Source organism: Thamnophis sirtalis, unplaced genomic scaffold, assembly GCF_051295495.1.
Source record: "Thamnophis sirtalis isolate CommonGarterSnake01/CBP01778 unplaced genomic scaffold, rThaSir2_p1.2 scaffold_3, whole genome shotgun sequence".
NCBI lineage: Eukaryota > Metazoa > Chordata > Lepidosauria > Squamata > Natricidae > Thamnophis > Thamnophis sirtalis.
In genome coordinates, this window is record NW_028261383.1 from 113,664,927 (window position 1) to 113,692,888 (window position 27,962).

General features: G+C 39.2%; 1 protein-coding gene across 1 annotated transcript; it reads left to right on the plus strand.

Moving 5' to 3' along the window:
• The first annotated feature begins 2,177 nt into the window (after positions 1-2,177).
• On the plus strand, positions 2,178-18,326 carry LOC106549056 (C-type lectin domain family 4 member G). The gene is made up of 9 exons (XM_087707832.1): positions 2,178-2,320; positions 5,895-6,014; positions 8,216-8,278; positions 9,503-9,556; positions 10,636-10,698; positions 12,597-12,686; positions 14,506-14,657; positions 16,179-16,285; positions 17,456-18,326. Exons 1-9 carry the CDS (start codon positions 2,236-2,238, stop codon positions 17,592-17,594), a joined length of 873 nt encoding a protein of 290 aa, XP_087563958.1. The 5' UTR covers positions 2,178-2,235; the 3' UTR covers positions 17,595-18,326.
• Positions 18,327-27,962: the final 9,636 nt, after the last annotated feature.

Here is a 27,962-nt window from a genome sequence, read left to right on the forward strand (position 1 = left end):
TGCAGAACAGCAGCAGCCATGAAGTGATCATGCTAGCTGTCTCCTGCACCTCAAACATAATAAGACCTCCCCGAAAATAAGGCAAAGCGCTTATTTCGGGGGTCAAAAGAAAATAAGACCCTGTCTTATTTTTAAGGAAACCCAGTATATGATGTTTCAGCTTATCTATTCCATTCAGCTTATTTTTCCTTGCAAAGTCTATGTACTGCACATATCAGGAAAGTTCTAGGATGAAAAAGTGTTGGAAAGAAGATTAATTTATGATAGATATCAAGAAAATGGGAAAGAGTTAAGCACCCCGTTTTAATAGAAAAAGTATGTCAGAGGTGTATGAAGTTTATCAAACCATTTTCTTTGAGTTATTATGACTCATGTAGTCTAGTCAAGAAATAGAAAGCAAAGAGGAAGAAGTGTTCCATTAGTAGTTACATAAGGAATGCTGTTTCTCGAGAAATGACAGAGGGATGAATTAAACCAAAAATGGTCTCATTAGTTTCATGACCTCTTTCTTCTGAAATTCCCTCCCAACAGCCATGACTCACATGTTGGAAGATCTTGAAGGCACTTTCTGTTGCTGATGAATTTTTAATCTCTTTTGCCTTTTGACTGTAAACCTATAAAAGAAATAGATTGGTCTATCCGCCCATCCATCTGCTTCTCCAGCCTGCAGCACAACATGGCTTTCTACCTATTGAATGGCGACGTCCCAACTATCATATGTAGAGGATGTAAAAGGTCAACACTGCTTTAAACTTATCCATGCCAGTGCAGAGACAGCTTCTATTTGTCTGCTCTACTTCTCATATTTGGTTTGTCATTTTCTTTGGGTGCAAGCAAGAGAAGCAGGGACTGAGAGGGAGAATTGAGGAAGTGGCTTACAGTCCTCTTAGCATCAAGAAGATTCACTTCCTTCTATGCTTTACTATATAGGAATGGCAGGAATTGAGTGTTTAGCCACCATTTCTTTCTAATAAAGAATGGTTGGAGATTTATTATTCTTGATGCAAGGAGAAGTATCACTGAAGGAGCTGTTCTTCTCAACAGGTAGTCCTTGCTTACTGTTTTGTTCAGCAACTGTCTGAAGTTACAACAGTGCTATCCCTCAGTCATATGATCACTGTCAGTACATGGTGTCCTGTTCCTGACTATTGTTTTCCTGTGTCGACCCCCCCCCCAGAGCAGAGATATTGGAGGGGAAAGGATTACAAGAGAGCAAGCAGACACACAATGGGGTACACACTATTGAAAGCAACGTGCTGGCACTGGCAACCACTAGAGCACTCCACAACATTCCCCAATGTGTGCCTGCTTACTCTCTTGTAATACCTTCCTCTCCAATGAATTTAGATATAAACATTAAATCTCTTCTAGCTAGTTATCCCAGCATCATTGCAGTGAGCATTCCAAAGGGCAGGGGAGTGGGGAGAAGAAAAGCCCAATCGTAGTCATGTGGTTTTCCTCTTAGTGAATGCTTCACTTAGTGACAGAGTTGCCAGCCTCAATTGTGGACACTAAACAAGGACTACCTGTACTTCTCTGCCCCAAGAAGTATGTGGAGATAAAGCAGGGAAGAACAACTCCTTTGGTATCAGTCTTCTAATTCCACAGAATGGAAACTCCACTCCATGGATAAATAAAATATAAATATTTTATATTTTATATAAATATAAAATAAAAGAAGTTCTACAGACCTTCTGCTACTGGTGCCTATCACTAAAAAAGGCTTTTCCTGCTTCTCATGTCTCCTGGGAATCGAATCCATATTCTGCTTCATCACCAAGAGAGAAATCCAGGCATATTTTTATGTTGGTATCTTTTCTACCTGGCTCCTGTGCAGCAGAAAAGCATTTCAATGTTGCCATGTGGAGGAGTCCATGATTCCCAGAAAAGTGTGATACTGCATGGCACTGGGTTTTCCAATCAACATTGGCAGTTGGTTTGAAAGGTGCCCATATCTATGAACTCATTCTGACATGCACAAAGCAGACACTTTAGTACTGAAGCAGTACTAGACATCATATTCCAACGTCACCCTTAGGAAGCCATGTTAACCAGGGCATGCATTGGGATGATGATAAATGGATTTTCAGAGAAAGGTTTTAAGAACTTCGTGGAAGTTCTGAAAAGAGGAAGAGGGACTGCTCATGCTCATTTCCTTTCCTCAGAAAAAGTTTGGGAGACCTTTAGACTATAATAAATAGCTGAAAGTCCGACAGCTTCCAAAGACTGAGAAAAATGTCATCACCACAGGGTATCTATAAGAGATGCGAGGAACCCGAGGAACAGGGGAAAAAGCCAAGCAAGAAATTTGAAACAGCAGGTAATTGCCAGCTCTGTCTGGATTCAGAAATTTTGACTTGTGTCCTTGGGGGGGGGGGGGAGGGTTTCCAGAAAACCAGCTGTTTTTAGAGCCAAATGGAGAGGAACAGAACGGCAGCACAAACGCCTGCCAGCTGTTTAAGAATTTATTCATGAAAATGATTGCCAGTTTGGTAGAAGACCACAACTTCTTCAATAATATGAATTCTTATACTTATGACAATAAGCCTCAATCACCATGCTGGGACTTACTGATGATTAGATTTGTGCAAAATATAAAATGGAAAAAAATGGCAAAGGCACATTCTATGGGAAATGAATGGGTATTTGAGAAGAAAGAGAATATTCTTTCCATTTTCACTTATTTCCAAACATTTAAATATTCCATCCACCTAGCAAATTAAAGGGATAAGGCAGAATTGTAGCTGCTTGAGGTACATGCTTACTGAGAGTAACTGTTCTTTGCTGATATGGAGGGATAGTTCATCATATGAGCTGCTGTAGCTCAGTGGAGGACCACAAGATTTTGTATACCAGAAAACTCAGATTTAAAGGTCTTCTAAGGCAGTAGCCCACAATCTTTTGGGCATCAGGGACCAGTTCAACGGAGAGAGGTTTTTCCCATGGACCAGAAGTGGCATCATTTACATTATTGCCTGCATCTCATGGATGGGGCTTTGCTTGTTTATGTGACCCATGTTGTGGCCCAGTGCCAGTCCATGGACCAGGGGTTGGAGACCCCTGTTCTAAGATATGTGGGGAGGGTCCTCTATCTTGAGCCCTGAGAGACTCAACAGTCAACTCTAGCTAACACTGAGGTAGATGGGTCAATGATCTGACCTGATGAAAGGCCTATAGTGCTAACCTGAACCTGAAGACAAAGCCCAATCTCTTTACATTTATGTTCCAATTTTTGATCTGCATTTCTAAAAACAAGGAGATAGCAACCAAACTTTCTTAAACAGTGTCTGAAATGCCCTTTTTATTAGATGTTGCCAAGTATAAGGTAGGCAACCATCTCTCTGTGATGGTTTATTTTCTATTCTTGTACTGAGAAGAGGGATTTTGACCCCAGTTGACTCTTCTAGTTCAGCAATTCTATGAAATAAGGTTTCTAAGTTTATCTTTATAAAGTAGGCATAAATAATGTGAACCTCATGACATGCAAAACTCACATGGTTGCAGTTCCTTCAATTAACCATGTAAACAGTCATAGTTTGTTTACTAACTAGGTCAGTATTCTGTAGGAAACATGTACCTGAGTTTCCCTTAGAGAATATCAATTATCACACCCGCAGAAGTTAACTGGCCAAAGGAATGAGCCTTTTTTCCTTTTAAATGTGCTGCTTCTGAATCTGAACTCTGTGCTGGTAAGGTGAATCAGAGTAACCTCAGCCCCACCATAAGGGAGCTTTCTATTGAATTCTGTTCCACAACAGAAAGCATATTGAGCCTGAAACAGTATGATCTTTGTTGTGCAATGTTTGAGAGGACAATCCGTTTGTTCCCTTTCTCTGGGTCATACCAAAGACAGCTGCTTCCTCCATTCATCCGTTTGTAATCAATTGGTCATAACCTCTTTTGCTGGATCAGCAAGATTCATAAGAACACAAGGCATTCACATGTGTTCTGGAACTAAGATAACCAGATCTAATTCATGTACTTTAAGACTTCTTATCAGGTTTCAAACAGTTTAGTTATAACAGGGTTTCCCCAAGGCATTCTAGGAATTGATGAAGTAAAAAATGGCATCCTAGCCATTATCTTACTGCTTTCTTGCTAAGAAGCAATTCAGAAATCTTCTCTGTCTTACTTAGCTGGAAGTGCATACCATTACCCTCTAAAGTTATATAAATCAGATGAAGGTACTTGAGAGATCGAAGAATTAATCTTTTACTTGCCTATTTTACCTCACAGATAAAATGGTTTGGTACATAGGCTGATTTTTAAAAAAAAATACTTCAGGCATTTCTAACAGCTGTAGCTTATATATATATAAGAGGTATGCAATACAAATGATATTGCTTTTTAAAAAATTTAAGGGAAAACTAGCACTTTCTTAGCAGACATTCATAACTTCTTGTAATCAATACTTTAAATAATATTGGTGAGAGTGTAACACGGGATGGGAGCTGACAGATTATTGTTATGGTTAGTATAAACACTCTTAGCCTGGTTGCCACCAAATTTCATTTCTCAGGGTTCAGTGAAAAAAGAGAGACTATGAGCACAAGACAGAAAGTGTGGTGAAAGCTCCTTTGAAACTCAGAAGTGATCTCTAAGGTTCAGAGGTCACCTAAAGGTGCTTTTTCAAAAAGGCAACTGGACTTCCTTGTTTTTTTTCTTTGAAAACATTTTGCTTGGAACATTCAAACTTCTTGGATGAGACGTGAAACATTTTCAAAGAACTCCCCCCCCCCCCAAGAAAGTCCAGTTGCCTTTTGGAAAAAAGCACGTTTGGGACAACCATAATCTGGATGATGGAGAATCTCCATAGACATAGGGCTATTGAATGTACCTAAATGACAGAGCTGAAATAAGTACAAAATACATAATACAGATCAACTGTGGTTCACTGCAAATAAAGATTTTTAAAAAAAATTATACTGTAGCTGACTTCCCATTCAAGACCATATTTTGAAATAAAGCGATTTACCATAGCAATTATTGATGGAGTAAATTATTCTGATTCTATTTAGAATCTCTCTTTCTCCTTCCACACAGAAGCCTGGGAAATGAAATGTGGGGATGAGCGGGCTAGGAATATTTATATTATAACAATGAGAGGGCTGCCATCGTCCTATCAACAGTCATACTCTCATTGATATTATTTACCATAGCAATTATTGATAGAATAAATTATTCTATTTGAAAACACAAACAATGCACTGTCTGAGAGAGAGAGAAAGCATGACAAGAACTTGTCTGGGACAACAGTGGATATTATGGTAAGATCAGTTTCTTATGGACATTATTATATTGACATTCTTCCTTAGAGGATTACCAGGAAATACAGTGTTAGCCATTTGATCCATTCAAATTGTTGAGTCACTAATGCTGCAGTAAGCTGTGGAGAAATAGTAATTTTCTTATTGTGCAATTGTTTAAGAACATTTACTCTGATGTATTGTGTTTCATTTCAAAGGCAGTTTTTTTCCCTGTGCCCATTCTCATCTCTGTCATAGTCCATTTCATGTGTGATAAAGAAAGAGCCTAATGATTATAAAAGTTTATACCATATAGGAAGCCAATTGTATAAAAGCATGTTTTGCTGCTATGGAGAAAAGCTAATTCAAATATTATTCTAGAATGAATGGGATCTTAGCTAGTGTGTGTGAATCTTTGTGGACTTTTTCTTTTATAGCAGGGCTGTCAAACTCACGGCCCATGGCCAGGTGCATCATGCGTTGGCCATGTCCACACTCGTTAGCGAAGAGGGGAAAATTCATGATACGTCACATGATGATGCCATAACAACGTGGGTTTGACACACCTGTTCTATAGTATTAATAATTGGATTCTTATCCTAGTTTTATCACTGTAGGTTTCATGAAACATATGTTTTTTGTCCACAGGTAATTTCCTGCCACTACGCAGCCAAGGTGGTTCAGGAGTATCCCTGCTGATCTTTTCTCTTGTGACCATTGCATTTCTTTTGCTGTGGATCATCATCGTTGCTGTAATGGCATCAAAATGTATGTCTTCTGTGTCAAAAGCTGGCTCATCTACCTCCATTCTAAAATAGAAGATCTTGGATATGAAGAAAAAGATAAAGAATAGGGCCGTGATGGTGAATCTATGGCACGCATGCCAGAGGTGGCACGCAGAGCCCTCTCTGTGGGCACATGCACGGTCACCAGTTGTTCTTCCAAGTCCAGTTGCGTACATGTGTGCTGGACAGCTGGTCTGGCACGCATGCACACCGGCCCGCTGCTCTGTTCCAAGCTCCGGTGCGTGCATGTGCACAGGCAAGCTGGTCTTCGCACATGCGCACACCGGAACCCAGAAGAGAGAAGCTGTCTGGCATGCATGTGCACAACAGAACAGAGAAGAGCAGCTGGCTGCCATGCACATGTGTACTGGCTAGCTGCTCTCTTCCAGGTTCCAGTGCTCTGGCAGACACACGTGCGCTCCAGTTTTGGCACTCAGTACCAGAAAGGTTAACCTTCACCCGAATAGTGTACAATCTGGTACCTTACAAATGAGTAAGGAAGATCAACCTCATAGTATTTCCATTCATATGCATTAAGTTTGCATTTTCCACAATTCCCACCAGCTTGGGGAATTTTGGGAGGGGAGAGACACCTTTATTTTAAAAAATTCTAAATCAGAAACAAAGTATCTCAGTTATGTTTTCAATTACACAGGCATTTGAAAATAATTTATTTTTAGAGAGTTCAACTTACTAAATATATTGACTAAAAACTATTGCTCAGTTTTATACAAGATGAATCTGTTTTGTCACTGAAATATTTGCCCAGATACTATAAGTAATTGCCATCATCTCTGGTTATTGGCCATGCTGGCTGGAATTGATTGGATGGAGCCCAACAAAATACCTCGCTTTTCATCCAATTTATTTTGTGTTTGATGAAGTTTGAGGATAGGAGGAGGAATATTTGCTTTTTGTGACTACTAATCTCAATGTCCTGATTGGAAAAAAAATACTGTAGGAAATAATGTGTTGTTTTTTTTTGCTCACATCCCATTCTTTTCCTGTCACACGATTCCCAAGTTGAACACTTCACATGAAAGCCTTTATTTAGAACCTACTACCTGGTGGCCAACCATCATTCCTTCTCACATTTTTCTCTACAGATTTTACAATCTGTAGAGAACCACTTTCCTCCATAGCTAGCTATTAGTTAGAGATACTATCGGCCACTCTTTTAAATTAGTAAAGTTGTATATTGTGTAAATATAAAAGTTATATTAAATGAAAACACTGTCCTTTTCTTAGTGAGCCTCATGATTTCCTCCTTAGATGCAGCTTATTCATTGACATCTCAGATTCTTTTTAGCTATCACTCAGATTCTCTTTTGCTTGTCACCCCTTCATCCTTACTTCTTGTTCCTCCTAATTAGCGGTGGGTTGCTCCCGTTTTGGCCCGTTTTGGCCAAACTGGTAGTGATAATCTGGCCTGGGTCGCAGAACCAGCAGCAACCCAGGCTGGCCACACCCCCGAACCAGTTCCCCAATTGCCCTTGCCATTGCTGGCATCTTTTTTATTAGATTTTAATAGTTTTCGTGCATTTGCAGAACCATTTACAGTGAACTGTGCATGTGTGAGCAATCTGTGGCTGGCACATGCAAGAAGCAAACTGGTACCGCTTTGGGTAGGAACCCACCCCTGCTCCTAATTGTAAAAGGTATAACACCTCCATGCTAGCAAAAGACAATGAAAATCTGAAATACAGACTAGGAAATACCAGTGCTTGAGAAATTTGGTCAATAATTGTACTTTTTAATTATAACAATCTTTATATAAGAGAGTGGACTGGTAACGTGCAGAACAGATTTATCCCTTAAGAAGACAACCATTTGAAACATGTCAGAAACTTATTATTTTCTGTTATAGGCTCGAGATCATTCCTCTTTAACTTTCACAGGAACTCACAATCTACTGATGTCCATGCTAATGAGGATGTCTATCTCTCAAAGTGAAAATCAAACTAATTCATTTCAAATTGGCTAGTCTTGGCCAGGTTAAACATTTCACAGAAATTGCAATGTAATTGGTTTGGCTCACTGAGGAGTGCATATCCAGTTTCTGTAAATTATAAAGGATGATTTGTGGTTTAGCATATAATTGTTGTTCTAATCTGGACAATTATGGTTCATCCAGGAAACCATGGTTTGATGCAATGTCTGAATTCAGTCTCCCTATTTCTTCAGATTCTAAGATTTTCAAGGAACTAGAAGAGCTGCGTATGAATCAAACTTTGCTGACAAAAAATGGTAATAATTCCATATTGTTGTTCCAAACAATTGTGTGTGTGTGTGTGTGTGTGTGTGTGTGTGTATTATCAGCACAAATACAACAAAATGTAACAAAAAGGCAACAGTAAAAATATTGGGTTTCTGCCTGGATGGTCTCTTGTGACGAGCCGAAGAACAGAGAATGGAAGTAGTGATCTTCCTCCCATATTTGGGCATACTGGGGGTTGTAAAAATTTAATAGATATACGTACGTACATACGTACGTACGTACGTACGTACATACATACATACATACATATATTCTATCTCAATTACAAAAATCCATTTTTAAAAGAACAATAATTGAAATAGCTAACCAGTCATACATGTGCAGAAATGTTTTGTAAATAACTGCAAAAGTAGACTTACCGGTATATGAAAGGGGAAAGATGCAAATGAACAGTCTTTTGGGAAAATATCTTTCCTATATTTCATCACTGAGTTCCAGAAAAACAATGCAAAAATATAATACAACCTGTTTTGCTGTAGGCAATGTAGTCCTTTATGGCCTTCAAGATGTATGGGTTTCAACTATCAGAATTCCCTAGCCTGTATTCTAGAAATTGATTCTACAGATCTGGATGGTATTCGCCTTACCAAAGGCTATCTTAAGGTAGCCAACAAAGTTTCATAGTGATAATAGTAACTAGAATACAACTGAAACGCAGCATTTCACAAAGCATTCATTTATTTTCCTATTTCTTGGCAAGCTATATTGATCAGAGACTAATGCTCATCATTTTGATGGGTCTTGAAAGTGAACATTTCCAATTTTGAATTCATTGAGGTATGTACATATTCTGCTTATACAAGCTAACAGTAAATTTATATTTACTGTTAGACTAGGCTAGCTTTTCTGTGTATCCATCCTATTCTATTATCCTAAATTTATTAGGCCTGAACCAGGATTTCCCCAGATATGATTGCCTTTACTGAGGGAAAAAAAAAACCCTCCCATAAGCATTTAGTTTCTTGTTTTGACTTAATATCTTTAGAGAAAAAGGTCTCGGTCTTTGGAAAAAATTTCCAGTGGGGTTGGGTCTATAAACTCCTGAAGCTGCTGAAGCTAAACCTGACCTATAGGGGTTTAAAGTGGGATAACTGTCTTATAATTTCTAGTTAATCCATATATTGTACATTATCTGGTTGGCAAAACATTAAACTTTGAACTAGGTCTCTCAGGCTAATATTCTGTCTTTCTAGATCTCAAAACAGAGAAGAAGTTACAGCAGATCCAATCCAACCATGTTTCTCAGGGTATGCATTAGCTTTATCTTGTGTCTGATATCCCAACTGATGTTTCGCTTTGCTTCTTTCCTTCCTTGTGCCAAGCATCCTTGAGTTGTTTATTTTTGTTCTCTGACCTATCACAACATGTTGTTTTGGCTGCTGGGTGACCATATTTCAGTGTCTGGGGGAGGGGGTCAACAATTCAAGATGATGCTATGCCCATACAATCAAAGACATATAACCGCTATCTTAACCTTTTTTTGGTCTCCTTTATTCTATTGGAATGAGGGACCCGGTGGCTCAGTGGCTAAGACACTGAGCTTGTCGATCAGAATGGTCGGCAGTTTGGCGGTTTAAATCCCTAGCACTGCGTAATAGAGTGAGCTCCCATATCAGGTTCTGCCAACCTAGCAGTTTGAAAGCAAGAAAAATGGAAGTAGAAAAATTGGAACCACCTTTGGTGGGAAGGTAACAGTGTTCCATGTGCCTTTGGCATTGAGTCATGCCGGCCACATGACTACAGAGACATCTTTGGCCAGCGCTGGCTCTTCACCTTTGGAACAGAGATGAGCACCGCCTCCTAGAGTCAGGAACAACAAGCACACATGTGTGCGGGAATCTTTACCTTTATCCTATTGGATGCCTTGGCTGATTATCTGTAATTAGGAGGAAATGATTAATGGTCCAATTGAATGAATTAATAAAGCAATTTGTCAATGGAAGTTCCTGCCCACTTAGGATGGTGGGGGGGAGGGATATTCCTTTTCTGTGAGAGTAGGAAATTGGCTTATTGGATAAGGTCTGAGACTAGTACTCTTCAAGGATTGCTAGGAGGGAGAAGAAAAAGCAATTCCTATTTTTAAACTTGGAACATAGAGAAACATGTGCACAGTTGCTCTGGGGAATTTCAAACAGAATTTACAGTTAGGTTGCTTATTACAGGAGTGGGCTTCCACTGTGGTCTCGACATTTAATTTTAAATCAAACCACTATAAATTAATCCCATAGCATTTCCTATTTCTTCCTGTGCAGGGAAATATAGAGGTCTTAAAAATGCCTTTTTTCCCAAAGTAGCAATTGCAATCTACTATGTTTTTTCTTTTCAGAAACAGCGCTAAATATCACCCTTAAAAAGCTGGAGGATGATCACAATGGCTTGAAAAAGAATGGTAAGCGGTTTTTATAGGCAGATATGGCCTTGATTCTGCTGAGAAAGAAAGATAAGGTGGATATATGAGCTTGCTAATAGGGAATTTCATGAATAAGATTTACTTTGAATTGTTCCAGATTGAAAACTGAGTCATTCCTGGCAACATCAGTCTAAGTTCCTAGATCCTAGATGTTCATTGTATCTCTATTGTTTTTTTGTCCTTGAAGGACTCTTTTGACAACTTTCCCTACATGGTCCTACATTAAAGTGAGAAATCTGCCTTGGGTGATTGATCAGGGGATAGGGGAGGGGCGACCGGGGTGGGACACAACAGTATCAACAGTCCACTAAATACTCCCCCTGTCCTCTTGTGTTAGAAAGCAGTTGTGTGAAACTTTCATGTATTCAGACATGAATATTTCCCATGGATGGGAGGAAATGTATGGAAAGCAATAAGATTACCCAGTAACTAAATCAGGAGTTCTCAGACTTTGTGATACTACTGTATAAGCTCCAAAAATAAGAAATGAACTGCTGGGATTTTCACTTAAATAAAACTAACAAATTCATGGACATTATGGTTGGGCAAAACTGATTTTAACAATCATTTTTAATCTATATATCAAATAAAACAATGATAAAATCTTACATATTTATAATTTTTCACTGAAAATAAAAAAGCCAAAACCTTATCTTTAAGCTTACTTAGTTTTGCATAATTGCTAAAATTTATAGAGTGGGAGTTGAGACAATCACTCTAATTTTTCGTTATACATTTATTTTGGATTCATATAGTGTGATTCAAATTACGACAGTGATTCAATTTTGAATGTGCATGCTGTTGGATTTCTGGTCCCAAAGATAGTGCTGGGTCAGAAGCTATTCTGGATTTTGTTTTGACAAGATGGTTTTGGCAAGATGATTTCCTGGCCAGAGTGAAAGTAAGTTCTGCCAGAAATCCATCTTTGCATTAATGGAAAGTTGGAAGATGGAAAATTCTTCTAGGCATAAATTACTTGTCATCAACATTTCAGTGACAGCAAAAATGGTTTTAGACTTACCTTTTCTTGAGTATGCCATATGAATGTGTGAATATAAGGAAAACAAGAAAAATATTATTTAAACAATACAGCCAAAAGATGAACAGAGGTAGATGCAAGCATTTCATATTGATTCACCAGTACCTATATTACAATAACACAATTAAAATCAGCCTCAAATGTAAGATCTAACAAGAGCATTAATTAAGCCTATATAATGTATGCAGGAAAGCAACCAATGGCAGGAGTTACGCCCATGGGAGGTTGACATAAAGCAGTTTCTGCAGGCACAAGGGGAGCTTCAAAAGGTTAATGGCAACTGCCTCAACAAAACACAGGAAACAAGAGTTCCTGTGTGCAACTTTAAATGCAGAGTTTTGGTCCACCTGGTGACCATTAGCTAGTAAGTGTCTCTCAATGGCCGAAGAAGGCATTTTATGGCCATGATTTCCTGATGTTGTTGGATTACTCAAGACTGTTTGGACCTGTTTCAGAAGATGCTCCTTTATTCTGAAAGCCAAACACCTATCAGTTCTGCCAATCTCATTGTCTCTGCAATTACAAACAAACTAGTAAATACAATGAGTTTTGGCGCTGATTGGTTGTGCTTCCTTAATTAGGGGCAGCGGTAGCTTCTTGGTTTGATTTAGAAACTTATTGTTTCTTTATTTGAATTCTTCTCTGCATCAGTATCAATGGCTAACTTTCTCCAATGCCCACCAGATGTCTTGGAACTGAAACTCTTCAATGATCCTGTCAATAGGATATGATAGGTATAGGAGTTTCAACATATTGTGATAGACACAGATTGGGAAAAGTTGTGTTCTATCAAGTTTTATTTCCGTTTAATTACTTTCCTGTAAATTTGTACTTTTAGTGAATGCAAAGATACAAGAGATATCGGATGAAAGTGGCAGAAGTGCAAATATGGTCATTAATTTAATCAATGCAGTCCATCAGATTAATGGTAAGATACAATTCCTCTGTCTGTCAATTCATAAAATGTTATTCCTTCAGAGTTAAGCATGCCATCTTGTTGCAATTGAGGCTGTGTTGAGGAAAGCTTGTGTTTGATACTAGGCTGATGACATTTGAATTAAACAATACAAGTACCAATGAATGCTTGAATTAAACAATACAAGTTCAAATGAAAGTTTGAATTAAACAATACAAGTGCAAATGAAAGTTCTCCTACAATTTTTGAACTATATCCCAATTTTACAGTATTATACAGTACTATGTGTTCTGACCGCCCTCATCCCACACCAAAACACTCCGAGCCAAAGATACTTTACGGAATTTATTAACAGACAGACAGGTCCTTGGCAGCAACCAGCACAGACAAGCCTTGGCAGCAATCCAGCACAGATAAGCCTTGGCAGCAATCCAGTCTGCAAAGCTAACAATACTGTTCTCCAACAGTAGTCAATGTGCTGACTTCTGCAAAAGGGGCGTGTGCACAAGCATTCCTTTTATAGCCTGGAGAGGAGCCTAATTACCATCAGCTGAGTGCAATTATCTCCTGTAACTGCGTAACTGTTCCTTACGCCTATTAGCTCTCTGGTGCTGGGCATCTAGGAACAACTCTCTTGGCTCCTCCCCACTGCTGACGTCCTGATCACACTCCCTTGTCTCCTCCCCACTGGTCCAAGGCTCAGGTGCCTCCTGGTGGCCAACCAGCCTCTCTGCGCCCTTCTTGGAGTCAGAAGCCTGTCCAGGGTCCTCCACATCCTACAAAGCCGACTCATAGGGCCCCTTGCTGTCGGAGTTTGGTGGCAGCTCCAACGGCTCCTGCTGGGCCACAACAACTATGCATCTTCTCTGGCGATTTAAACAGGATAGATGCAATTAATATATTTGGTTCCAGGTTCTGATCAGGGCCTCAGTCAAACGGCCCACAGAACCTAAGGGAAGGTGGGGGGGAATCCCCAAGTCAAGTGTGATGGACCAAACTGTAGTTTTCCCCTGACCACAAGGTGGCAGCAGCATTGATAAGATGAAAAAGATGATAAGAGAATGCTCTGATTATGGCAAAGGACTGGTGGTGATATCCTCCATTCCCATATTGCGACTGCTCTGGGATACAAACCACATCTAATACAGAGTGCCGAGTGTATATGTTAGGCTCTTGGTAACTTAGGTCAGGCCAGTGGTGAAATTCAGGTTTTTTTTTACTACCGTTTCTGTGAGCGTGGCTTGGTGGGCATGGCAGGGAAGGATACTGCAAAATCTCCATTCCCACCCCACTCTGGGGCCAGCCAGAGATGGTATTTGGCAGTTCTCTGAATTACTCAAAATTTCAGCTACCAGTTCTCCAGAACCTGTCAGAACCTGCTGAATTTCACCCTTGGGTCAGGCCCTTGATTGCCCTGGTAGTCAGGAACTCCTGAACTGACCCACACTTCATGCCATTTGGGGGCAGATCAAAGCCCTGAGAGCTACAAGCCATCTAGCAATCAAATCTAGCAGTTTGGGTAGGGATATTGTTGAGCAACAGGGAGGCCAGTATGGCAGCTACAATCTTAGAGCCAATTTTAACCAGGAGGTTTCATATCTGATTATCTGCAGAGCAGAACATCTGAAAGCCATTAAGTTTTTTTTTAAGCTGCAAATACAGTATTTCAGTTTTTGCCAGTCAAGACCTGGGCTAGACTTTATTTTCAAGACTGTTGAGTTTTACAGGCAGGATCAAATTATCACAAGCATTGATAATATTGATTTAATGATTAAAAGCAACTCTAGAATATGTGATTATCCGTTTTTAAATATCTACAACTGTTTTATAGCTTCAGGCTGCCAGGTGTGCCCAAAAGGTTGGCTGTTGAACAGAGAAAAATGCTACTATTTCAAGATGGGGAGCGACGCCTGGTCTCAAGCCGAGAAGAGATGCGAGAATGATGGAAGCAAACTGGTTATCATTGAGGATTACGTTGAACAGGTAATAAGCTAATCCTGTTTAATAATCAAACATTTCCCACTTCTCAAACTTCAACCACACACATTAACTCGAGGAGCACATCTGTGGGAAGGAAACTTCAGCTCTCGAGAATCGAACAGTGGTGCCATGTTGGCTCTGATTATGAAGCTCTTAGAAGGAGAAGGGAAAAACTTGCAGGGACGCCCTGCTTCAGTAGAGAAAGAGGGTCAGAAGTCTTCATAATTGAAAAGATGGTGGAAAGGGATATGCAGTTCGGGAACAGCTCCATGTCTATATGCTACATTTGACCTGTTGTTGAAGGGAGCTAGTTGTAGTCAACCATGAGAGAGGCTGTTGGGTGGAGGGTACTGACCCTTTGCTTGGCTGTGAACAAACATCCTGAACTGTTTCTCTGGGCAAGGTACAACATGGTCTCTTCTGATCTCTGCTCTTAGTTAATATTAATATTCTGGTGATGAAGGTGAATGATATGCATCCTGATTTACAAGATACATTTTTGCAGTTCCATGGAAAGGGGGTAACCTTATTCACCAATTCATCTGCATTTCCTGCATCGGATGAGGAGAGCACATCTTTCTCCATCTGTCCTGGCCACTTTTTACAGAGGCACAATTGAGAGTATACTAACAAACTGCATCACTGTTTAGTTTGGTTAGGGTTAGAGTTAGGCTTCTGAAGTTGAGAGAAAACTAGACAAATAACATATTTATTGTTGCCATTATTACTATCTTGTTTCTTTGTCCTGTGTTTAGGCTTGCTGTCAAAGGCAATCCTTGACTTACAACCATAACTGGGCCCAATATTTATATTGCTAGGCAAGATGGTGTTAAGCAAGTTTTGCTCCGCTTTACAACCTCCCTTGCCACAGTTGTTAATTGAATTACTCAATTGTTAAGTTAGTAACATGGTTGTTAATTGAATCTGGCTTCCCCCATTTGACTTTGCTTGTCAGAATGTCACAATAGGTGATCACATAATCCCAGGCACTGCAACCTTCATAAATATAGCATCTGAATTTCAATCACATGATCATGGGGATTCTGCAGCAGTTGTAAGTGTGAAAAAGGGTCATATGTTTTTTTTAATGCGGTTGTAATGGCAAATGTTCATGAAACAAATTGTTGTAAGTCGAGGACTACCCTATGTATATCCTGATTTCAGGTGTACAGGGTATATTAAGCACAACTATTGGTTAACTTCTCCAGCTTCTCTGCTTCTTCTTGTTTCTTGATGTCACCAAATGACAGGAAACACTGTTGTGATTGGTACATGTGTTTTAGAGAACACTAAATCCATTCTTTCAAAACACACTCCCTTGATATGTGCCCACACAAAAAGAGTGGACAGTTTTAAATGGTTAAATTTATACTCCTCCTAGTTGCATCCAGACGATCTGCAGGTTTGCACATACCTGGTTGACGAGTTTTGGAAAGCGATTGGACAGTTCATAAGACAGAACAATTGGTCTATTTCATGTGGTATATATTATAGCTGAACTATTTAAATTGTCTTATATTTCAGGAATTCCTTTCTTCACATATAAATGGCAAGACGCTCTGGATTGGTCTAAGTGATATTAACACCGAAAACAACTTTGTTTGGTTAGATGGTAATTCCCCATCATTTGTGTAAGTCTCAATTAAAACTTCCTCTTTTTCTCATTTCTTTATAAATACTTGGGAATTTCTACTCTAGGCTTTCAAACTATGCAATCAGCCTGCCTCTTTCAACATACTTTTATCTGACTGCAGGTAGTCTTCAACTGACAAACACGATTGAGCCCCAAATTTATGTTTGTTAAGTGAGAAATTTGTTAACTGAGTTTTGCCCCATTTTATGACTTTTCTGATTGTTTTATCTTTTGTTGTTACGGGTAGACCTTCATCACTTTGATTTTCGGCTTTGTTTTTTTCTTTTTTTCCCCCCAGCTTGTTTTTGACAGATGATTGTGATGGTGGCTATAAGTGCCTTTATGCAACCGGGGCCCCATTTTGTGCTGGTTTCATTCATTGATAATGTGCTGATATATAATATGGTCTACTGGGTCATCCACTATCATCAGATGGGCCATTTTCTGGCTCTTTCTTCTGCTGTTTCCATCCTGCTGCAAGTTTATTGGAGACCCATATCTTACACCAGTGATGGCTAACCTTTTTGTTGTCATGCGCCGAAATGCAATGCACGCGGGACACCCACCCACCCTGCCTCTGCCCCTATGCATGCACACCTGAAAACCCCCCCTGCTCCCTTCACCCTCTGTGCATGCATGTGTGACCTCCTGCACTCCCCCCACCCCCTGTGCATGCATGTGTGACTCCCCCCACTGCCATGCATGTGCACACATCTCCTGCATGTGCCCCACCCCCAGGCATGAGCGGCAGAGACCTAAAAATCAGCTGGCTGGTGGGAGGCATGTTTGCATGTGTGGTGGAGCTGAGCTGGTGCAACAGCTTACATGCTTGCCAAGTGGGCTCTGCATGCCACAGTGTAAGAACATGATGGCAAACCTGTGGCACGCGTGTCACAGGTTCACCATCATGTTCTTACACTGTTAACTAAGACTTGCTGCATAAGCACTCATACAGAAAAAAAATTGTTGTTTCTTGTAGGAGTGTGCCCGCATGTATATCTCTCCCACTTATGTGCTTTCTGAAGCATTTTCTGCCACATGTTGCTGCAATAATGGAGAATATAGGTAGCTTAGGTTGATGTTGGATTCTTGATGCTGGTTCGCCCATTTACCAGTGCTGACTAATTAATTTTGCCATTTTTATAATCCTTTGAATTTCTAACTGCAGCCACTGGCGTTATGGAGAACCCAACAACAGTGGACATGGGCAAGACTGTGTAGTGATGAATTCTGAAGGCCGATGGGAAGATCGTCAATGTGGAAAAAGTGTGGATGGCTGGATTTGTGAAAAGCCCTGGAAGTGCTAAATTTATCCAACAAGACTCAACATTCACCATTCCTAACACATTTGTATTATTTTGAGTTTTGTTATTTTTATTGTCTTTTATTAATTGGCTGTATTTTGCTTTACTGAGAACTGTCAATATATGGTGCCGCATAACTATTTTAGTAAATCACATAGTACATAATATATTAGGAAAAAATATGTCCCCAATCTCTACGGAGCTGGAAAGCAGGTTAGTGAAGAGATGTGGCTGCCCTGGGAGGAGTGGGGTAGAGGGTGAGGGTTTGGCATGGGTTACTTGGCTGAAGGGCCCTCAGGTAAGCTGGTATGGGGCAACTCCACACCCCCTGCATAGCTTCATCCTCCACCCTACGCCCCACTGCCTCCCTACGTTCTTCTTCATTTCTCGTCACTTGCTCGCTGCCATAACAGATGTCGCTCACCGCCCGCAACGCCTATTGGTCATCATACTGCTCTGTTACAGCAGCGAACAGGTAGAAGAAATGGCAAAGAATGAAGATGAACGAAGCGAGGGGTGCAGGACAAAGCAGTGTAGGCCACCATGGAGAGCATGGCTGGTGCCACCACCAAGAGATGGGGACTTGTTACAGAATAATTCATGACACTGAAAATGCTTGAGAAGTAGAAGGCATTAGCACTGCATTTATGGATTCAAATCGGTGCAGGACTTTTTTTTAATCTATAATGTGCAGATCTACACAATAATAAAAATTTAAGAAAAATGCAACACTGATTTGGGGTGTATTTTGCATTCCCTATATCTCAATTCACTGCAAATTCTTCTCCTTGACCAGGTCCCTTTGGAGTACAGTGCATAATGCCCTAAAAACTCACTTTTAAAAGATGAAATGTTTGCTGTCCTGTTTGCGAGCTCAGTGAAGGAGTTCCTTTGTTAAATAGGAAATTGTCCTTCACCAACCTCTTCCTTCTAACAAGCACTCAATGAAGTTGTGCTGCTCCAGCCTCACAACCGGAAAAGCAGGCAGGGCCAGTCTCTCCTCTCATCCTTGCATATTAAGAGTCATAACAGAGCATGAATGAAACAGGTTTTACTCAATAGTTGTGATAACCCAAAAAAGCATGGGCAATCTTGCGTGATGAAAACAGGCATGGAACTCCATTGTCCATATGCCTCATGCAGTGGTGGGTTTCCAATTTTTTTACTACCGGTTTCCACCCCTCTCCGCTTCTGCGCATGCACAGAAGCATCCGGGCTGGTGGGTGGAACCTCCACTGCTACTGGTTCGCTATATCCCAGCCGAACCGGGAGCAACCCACATTTGGCCTCCTGAAAGATTATCATAGTGGCAAATTTAAATGCTCATATAGTTTAGCTCCAAGAATCTCTTGCAGAAATGAATGAACAATAAGAGGTAGTATGAATGGACACTAGTTAGCAACTAAGGTATCAGTCAGAATGCAGTTTCACCTGTTTCTGCAGTTGCAGGGGAGGCTGGGGGGGTGTTGCACAGTGAGTGGAAAGGCTGATGCAACTTCTGGCATTGCAGGCGGGAGGTTGGAGGGGTTGAACAGGCAGGTGAACGGAGATGGCATGCGACTTACGGGAGCCCCGCCATTGCCACTCTAGCCTGACACCTAACAGGCAGGTCAGCTGTGCAACTCCCCCCAACCCCCGTGCAATTGCAGAAGCAGGACTGACCTTGACATTTGCCTGCAGAACCCCCCCCCCCAGCCCCTCCACTCGCAACACCAGAAACTGAACGCAACCGAGACTACCAGCTCCTATATACCCTTTGCTCTTCTCCACTCCATGCAATGAATTGTAAACCTCCAATCATAGCGGCAATGCTGAACCACAGCTTTTTTGGAGCTGTAGTTCAATGGAATAGCACACTAACTTTTAAGAAGTTCCAAGATTTTAAAAAAACTGTCAATGAAGTCCTTAGCCAAAGGTCTGGATATTAAAACAGGATATGGTAACAACAGACCATAATGGAATTCAGATGGTCGTGAAAGCGCTATTCTTCCCTCATGTCCATCACACAACTGCTTGACTAGTGTTTCTCAAACTTGGCAACTTCCAGATCTGTAGACTTTAACTCCTGGAATTCTCCAATCAGGAGAGAGCATAGTAATTGCTAATAATTCTGTGAATTCAAGTCCACGTTCAGTTTCAATCCATTAGTACCAGTTGATTCAGATCAGAACAACCTTCATAGAAGAACTGAGATTTCTTGGGTAGAAAGGTGCTTTCCCTTTGTTCTCACACCCTGAAGACAGTGCAGTTACAGTCCAAGGCTGCTCCATGTATTGATTCAGAATTTGAAACTTCCATGGAGTGGAAATCTGATAGTAATTCATGGGAGGTACAAGGTGTTAGATACGCTAATGAGGAGTGAAGCCTGGAATGCAGGCTTCACTCAGGTCCGCTTTCCAAGCGGGAAGTGGGAAGGTTTACTCATTGGCTGACACTACCGGAGGGAAAATAGAGCAACCTGAGTAGTTGGGCTGCCGGACAGCTCCCGTTAAGAGAGGGAGCTGCCTGACAACCGGCAAGCAGAATGTACCAAGCCTGGAATAGAGAGCTGTAGTCACTATGCTGAGTCCTGCCTCTTAATTCGACTCCCGCATCTAACACAAAGTATAGACTTTTTAAAACAGCCCTTGCTGATGTGAGAGTTATCAAAAATTCTGGGATTAAATGACCTATTTAATTTAAGGGAGGGAAGAGGAGGAGTCTCCTTTAAAGCTGAGTTACTGATTTCACCTCTGCATTTTGCCCCCACCCCCACAGCTGCTGCATCTGCAGTTCCTTTCATTTCAAAATTTCCGCAGGAGGGGCAGATTGCTCAGTGCTTCACAAAGGAACAGCAAAACCTGATAAAGGCAGGTTACATGCAATCTGCAGGTGTGTGCAGAAAAGAAAATGTCAAGATTTAGCAGGAAGAGGATTTGGCGTGCCTTTCCTTCCCCTTCACCCTCCAAAAAACTGGCTTCCATTGCCCACCCCCCACCCAGTAAGTCTACAAGTTAACCTGGAGGTCTTTTGTTTGCAATGACCTGCATCAGTAAACAGTCCTTCTGCATTCCATTGGCTGCTACTTGTGCGGGAGCCCCTCTGGCATCCCCACGAGCATGTTTTCCGCTTAAGACAGCTTCACCTCTGCCTCTAATGGTGGATAGGGAAGAAGCACCAAAGCTATTTCAGAGTCTAGGTATAAGGGGAAATATTTGTAATATCTGATTAATTGAAAAGGCTGTACAGAATCAGAATGTGAGAAATCAGGTCCTCGTCACTGTCCAAAGTCTCTCTTATTTCTTCCTTAATCCTTGAAAGTGAAGCCGGATAGGGATATGATGGAATTGAGATTTTGTAACATACTTCTACAGTAGTTGGAAATTTTGATAGATCTTGGAGGAAAGGTTTCCTTGAAAAACACATTTTTGGAAGAATTTGGAAGAGAACCCTATTAGAATCTAATTAAATTAAATGACTAATATATGTCCATGCCAAAGCTTAGAAATACAGATCTCTTTAAGGCACAGATTGAACCTTATTTCTTGGACAAGTGAAACAGTTTCTACATAAATTCTCTTTTATACTTTTCCTAATCATAGTCTAATCATATGCTTATTAAATCATGCCTTAGGTTTGATAGGTGGTTATGAACAAATAATATAACATTGTCTTCTTTTCCAATTTGTAAAATATTGTTCTGTCTATGTATGTATATTTATCAATGTATAATATTTTTAAAACAAACCCAATTTATGAGACTTCTGCATACCTCTTCTCTTTTCCCCCCCAATTTTTTGTCCATTTCCAGAAGTTTTCTCTCTAAGAAACACATACTTTATTAATAGTGTTGATAATTTCCACATTGTGGTCTTCGCTAGCTGATTTTCACTGACTACTTATAATTGAATATTCATATATATATACCAGGGCATACCAGGGGTTGTGACTTTAAGTGTATATATATATATATATATATATATATATATATATATATATATATATATATATATATATATATATATATATATATATATATATATATATATATATATATATATATATATATACATATACACATATATATATATATATATACATATATATATATATATATATATATATATATATATATATATATATATATATATATATATATATATATATATATATATATATATATATATATATATATATATATATATATATATATGAGCCGAGGTGGCGCAGTGGTTAGGGTGCAGTACTGCAGGCCACTTTAGCTGACTGTTATCTGCAGTTCTAATCTCACCGGCTCAAGGTTGACTCAGCCTTCCATCCTTCCGAGGTGGGTGAAATGCGGACCCAGACTGTGGGGGCGATATGCTGACTCTGTAAACCGCTTAGAGAGGGCTGAAAGCCCTATGAAGCGGTATATAAGTCTAACTGCTATTGCTATTGCTATTGCTATTGCTATATATATATATATATATATATATTCATCACTCTCTTCTTACAAGAGTCTTTTGCATTTTATTCAGTTATATGTTGTTGTTGTTTCTTGAACATTATATGTATTATATGTATTTAATCTTCTTGAACATTATATGTATTTGATTTTCCAAGCCTCCCTCCCCCCAATCTTTCCAATATGGTTGAGTCCTGGTACACCTGAATCATCCAGATATCTACGCCAAGTACAATAGGAATAGCAAAACAGTAAATCATTCCATTTCTGTTACACTTAAATAGCTTATAAATGATTAGTTGAAAAGTTCTGTTTTTTCCCTTCTGTAACTTCCCTCTTCACAATTCAGCACAGAAATAGATCACTCATTGTTTGAGGAACAAAGCCGTGGCGATTCAACATATGACAAGTCTCAAAGGAGCAGATATATATTTTAAATACTTGCTGTATCAAACACTGAAATCTTCTCAGATTAAACTGTCAAACTCAGACCAAGAGACGTTCATGTAACTCTGATATATTTTAATGCAAATATAAGTAAATGCAACTTCAAAAAGATCCAGTCATTTGTTAGAGCCCCCCCTCTCTCTCCCTCTCCCCCCACTTCAATGAAGGTACATCAGATTGACCGGGAAGAAAGCGAGGGATCTGAGGGCCTGGGATCTTCTCATAACCATCCCTATTGCCCACTTTCTTCTCACTCTTTGCTGACAGTGAAACATTTTCCCTGTTGCTTTTTGTCAAGAGGCCTGTGTGAAAATACCAAACACTTAAAGTCTGGGACTGCATTCTGACCAGTGTATTGCACTGCCTTGATTCACCAAGGTACATGCATCTGGTCTTTTTACATACTAAAGGGGATTTTGTGTGAGTACCTTTTTATAACTGGAACAATTAATCTAAGTAACTGTCGATTTAAAAAAAGTTCCTGAATGTATGTACTGTAAAGAGAATATTTCAAAATGAAAACTATCTGGGGATAGTTTTGGAGTGTCTATTCATAGCATCATCCAAACTCCGAAGTGATTTAAAATGACCCTAATCCTAACCTTTCTGGCAAGTCCATTTTTCCACCATAAATGAGGTTTGCAACCACTTAAAGATGTTCTTACATTTCTTTTTCCTTTCTGCTTCAATGGACTTTCTCTCCAACTATTCTGACAGAGCTAAAATTGTTTTTTCCCCCAAACTCCTTAACAGAATAGGTGCTGTGATAGCACAAATATTCAGTACTATTGAAAGGCAGCCAAGTAATATAAAATGCCACTCCTTGCTGCCATCGTGTGGTCAATGGGTGAAACAATTACAGTAATAATCTATATATTATACTGTACATAAAATTGGTCAAGTCAAGGTGGCAAGGATACATACTGCTCTTATCCCCTATTTCCCCCACAACAACAACAACCCTGTGAGGTGGATTGGACTGAGAGAGGGAGAGAGTGACTGGCCCAAAGTCACCCAGCTGGCTTTCATATCTAAAAGGACCACATCTCACAGGAAATCTTGATTTCTAGACCAACACCTTCACCACTACACCAAACTGGTTCTGTTTCAGGTGACTGAAATAAAAACGTCCCAAATAATCACTCAGTGGTATGGAGGGAAAGGAATAAAAATAGCAGCATGTAAAGTAACTCAAACATTAAGAATGCCAACATGAAGAAGATTTTCACCTTATGGGGGTTGCTGGGCTACTATGATACAAGTCAGTGGTGGGTTTCAAAAAATTTTGGAACCTCTTCTGTAGGTGTGGCCTGCTTTCTGGGTCCACTGGTGGAACCTCTTCTAACCGGTTCGGTAGATTTGACGAACCGGTTTTACCGAACTGGTGCAAACTGGCAGGAACCCACCTCTGATACAAGTTAAAGCTGTATGGATAGTAATGCAGCACTGGCCTGTCTGAGGAACAAGCCAAGATCACAGTGTGAGAATGACAGTAAAATTTAGGACATCATGAAAGTAGAGTACGACAAAGCCACCATGGGGATATGGATTATAATTCCACCTATTATTCCCAGAGCTACTTTTCTGGCAGTGACAAAGACTGTATCAATAAACAGTTGATTCTCATTATTGGTGGTAGCTATGTTTTATAAAGCTGAACACTGAATTAACTAATACTGAACCATTGTTTTTAGAAGAAATTCAAAACACTTATTTACAGTCCAAAAGCTGAAGACCGTGTGTTGCATCATTCAACCTCAATTGGGAACGTGCACCTCAAGTGACTCAATTTTTTCATTGCTCTGCACAAGTCTGTGAAAGAGCTGTGAGCATTGATGAGGGTTGCAAATTTAATGAGTAGGTGAATTGGCAAAGAGAGAGAAAATATGATCATTATATCTGAAGACAACAGGAAAATGGGGTGGGTGGATACCAAAAACTTCAGGGGGCAGTACTCAGATTTAGGAAGAACTTGGCAACTAGAACTGGGCAGAAACATTCCAAAGAGGAAAAAAATGTAATATTTTATATTTCCATAGGGAATTTTAAAAAGATCAGTGGATTGAATATAGAATCAGGCAGGAATCATATTAGACAATAGTATATGCTAAAAGGAATTGTGTCTCTCAGTGGATCACAAATTGACCAAAAGCCAACTATGTAATTGAGTTGCAGAAAGAAAAAAAATGCAATCTTACAGTGGCATCAAAAGAATTGTAGCACCAAGATAGTTATGCGTTTCCGGTCACAGTTGGTCAGACCACAACATTTGTTCCAGTTCTCTTCAATGCCTTCATTTTGTTCAAGTCCACTTCCGGCAGATTTGTGATATAAACTGTGAGGGAAAATTGTTCAGAAGCAATATAAAGAATGGATTTCAATTATAAAGAAGTTTGCTTTAGTTAGAGATCAAGGGGGGGAAAATCAGCTTTAGACAGAGATCTTTACTGTACAACAATCATTTTGATGTCATCTGCAGTTGCTTATTAATGTTATATTTGGCTTTGTAAAATGTAAAGTACATTATGGTTACCAACATCGAAATTTTAAATCATAGCTAACACCGACATAAGCCTCTTTTTTAATGATATTTTTTTGGTTTAAGTTGCCTAAACATTATTAGACTGTTAAAAAATTTTAGTCAGTACTATATAAATACTGAATTTATTGACTATATTACTATTATGACAAAAAATTTTTTAAAAAAACATTCTAATAATAAGAGTTGCTTGCTTAGCAAAGAGCCAACTTCCTTAGGAAATTAACTTCCCTTTTTTTGCCGTAATGAAACACTGAATCCCCTCTGCTGGGGATAATGTTGTAGGTTCCTGCACTGGGTACAGGGGTCGACTAGATTACCACAAAGGGTTACTTTTAACACCAACATGTTGTGATTTTGTGATTCATTCTCTTAATTTAAACAAATGTGAACCTTTTGAAGCATTACAGAAAAAAAGCTCCTATAATTGAATTTGGGGATAAAGCATTATCTGAAAGTGAAGTAAATTATACTGGAAACTGTTTCTCACTTCTACAACAGCACTATTTGTTATTTACATTTAATTCTCTCTTCCTCTTCCTCTCCCTCTCCCTCCCTCCCTCCTCTCTTTGTATGTATATTATATATCCTAACCATATAGAGCCCTATCCACTGCTTCAAAATGGCCCAAGCAGTCTGGAGAAAGGAAATTAAGAATAGCCTTGTTTGGTTATAAACCTCAGTGCTTCCTAACTGCACTTATAGTTGAAAAACTCTCATCAGCAGATAATTGGGATAATTAAAAATCATTTTGGATGATGCTAATTTAAGGTGAAAATGAATACTGAATCATGCTCCAAAACTATTCCCAGAAATTTCTCATTTTAAAATATTCTCTTCACAGAACATAAAACCAGCTTTTTTTAATGGACAGTTGCAAAGATTAATTGTGCTTGTTCCAGTTTTAGAAAGGTCCTCACACAAAATCTGCTTTGGTATGTGAAGTGATCAGATGAATGTTATATTGGTGAATTAAGGCAGAATAATCAACTGTCCAGAATATAACCCCACGCTATAAGCATTTGGCATTTTCACACAGGCTTCCAGACAAAAAGCAACAGGGAAAATGTTTCACTGACACAGCAAAGAGTGAAAAGAAAATGGGTAATTAAGAATGGAGAGAAGATCCAAAGGGCCTTAGAGGCTTTGCAGGTGTACAGTTTTAGTGATTCCAAGATTTCTAATAAATTTGTAGTGCTGTATTTCTGCTGTTGCCCTTAAGTCAAGTTCTCCATTTGTAGAAGAAAGAAAGGTTTGGCTCTCATATGTCCCAGGATCCCTACCTTTTCCATCGTCAATCCAGTCATTGAACTTACTTAACTAGTATTCACAATAGAAGATGTCAACCACCTCTTCATCACAGATTCAGTTTTCTAACTTTTGACAAAAAAATCCAAATAAAGGAGGAAAAGGAATATAAAAAGCAAACAGCAGTCCAGAACAAATTACCAAAAACATATACATCACTGGGTTTCCTTAGATGCATTTACGTTGTTTGCATTAAAAATATATAAAATCCAGATAAGCTATGTTTGACAGTTTAATATCGGAAAACATCTTATGAAGAACAGAATGGGGTAATGCAACCATCCTCTCAGCAACCTTCAACACCAACAACTATGGTGTCCTTTTGAGCTGACTAGGGGATCTGGGGCTGGACCAGTCTTGTGCTGGTTTGACTTTTTTCTTCAAGGTTGGTCTCAATTGGTATTGAGAGATCCAACCCACAGATGCTCTTCTTTAGCATGCCATTGGCACAGCACTGTCTTTACTCCTTTTTAATATCTACACGAAGCCTCTGAGTAAGACCATCCATTACCATGGGTTGAGGTATCGATATCTGGATGATACATAACTTTATGAGGGTAAAGGTTTATTCTCCAAGCTTGTGGGTTGGCTTCCAAACATTTCATTACCAGACTAGGTAACATCTCCGCTGAAGATGTTACCTAGCCTGGTAACAAAATGTTCAGAAACCAACCCGCAAGCTCAGAGAATGACCATTGGCTTACCTGAATGGTCATTCTCTGGGTGCTGCGGGAGAGTCTCGGATGTTTTGGCAGTGTTTATAACCTGGAAAATGGCACAACATGAAGAAGAAAAGGCACTAACTTTGCAAAGAATTTTCTTAGAAATGCAAATTTTTTTAATAATTACAGAGAGAATTGAAAAGAGACTTGAAATTATAGAACCAAAAACAGAAAGTACGGGGACAGCGATGAAATTTGAGGACAGAGCTGAAAAAATAACAGAGACATATGAAAGTGGTAAGAAAATTGTTGACACTTACAGCAAACTGAGAGTGGAGGGAAATGACAAGTGTGAAATACGGAAAGGAGAAATTGATGAACTGGAACTTTATTTCAGATGTCAGAAACTAGATGAAGAAAGGAGAGAAAATTTAGCAGAAATAATGAGAGTAATCTCAGCAGAAGCACTAATGATAACAAAAGTTAAACTGATAAAAAGAGCAGATAGAGGGTTTCGAATTCTTATAAGACATGCAATGAACAACAAGTTCTTAAGAGAAGTCCACATAAGACTTATCAAGAAAACACTTAGAATACAGACTTTACAAATGGCAAGAGATATTGGACTACACTATCTTTGGAAGGATACAAGATGATGAAATGAAATGTTACAATAAATTTTAGTTAAATTTAGTTACATTTTGAGTGCTATGTACAACATAATAGCTATAGTCAAATAAATGATTAGTAATAACAAAGCATTTATATATGCTAGATTGATAATATGAAATTTTATACAATACTGTGAGGATTATGGAGATGATGTTGAAAAGCCTTTTTATAAAAGATAAACAATTTTTATATAGAATAGAATATAAAGATGTAATATCATTGGATGATTTCAGGATGATGTAATAAAATGTCATAATATAAATTTGCTTTAAATTTAATATGTTGAAAGGATGTAATAATAGCTAGGCTTAATGGAT

Excerpts from the sequence above, each read along its gene's own strand:
- LOC106549056 (XM_087707832.1), top strand. The coding sequence starts at position 2,236 with ATGTCATCACCACAGGGTATCTATAAGAGATGCGAGGAACCCGAGGAA. Across the intron at positions 2,321-5,894 it reads CAAGAAATTTGAAACAGCAG|GTAATTTCCTGCCACTACGC; the intron begins GTAATTGCCAGC and ends TTTTGTCCACAG. Across the intron at positions 12,687-14,505 it reads TGCAGTCCATCAGATTAATG|CTTCAGGCTGCCAGGTGTGC; the intron begins GTAAGATACAAT and ends ACTGTTTTATAG.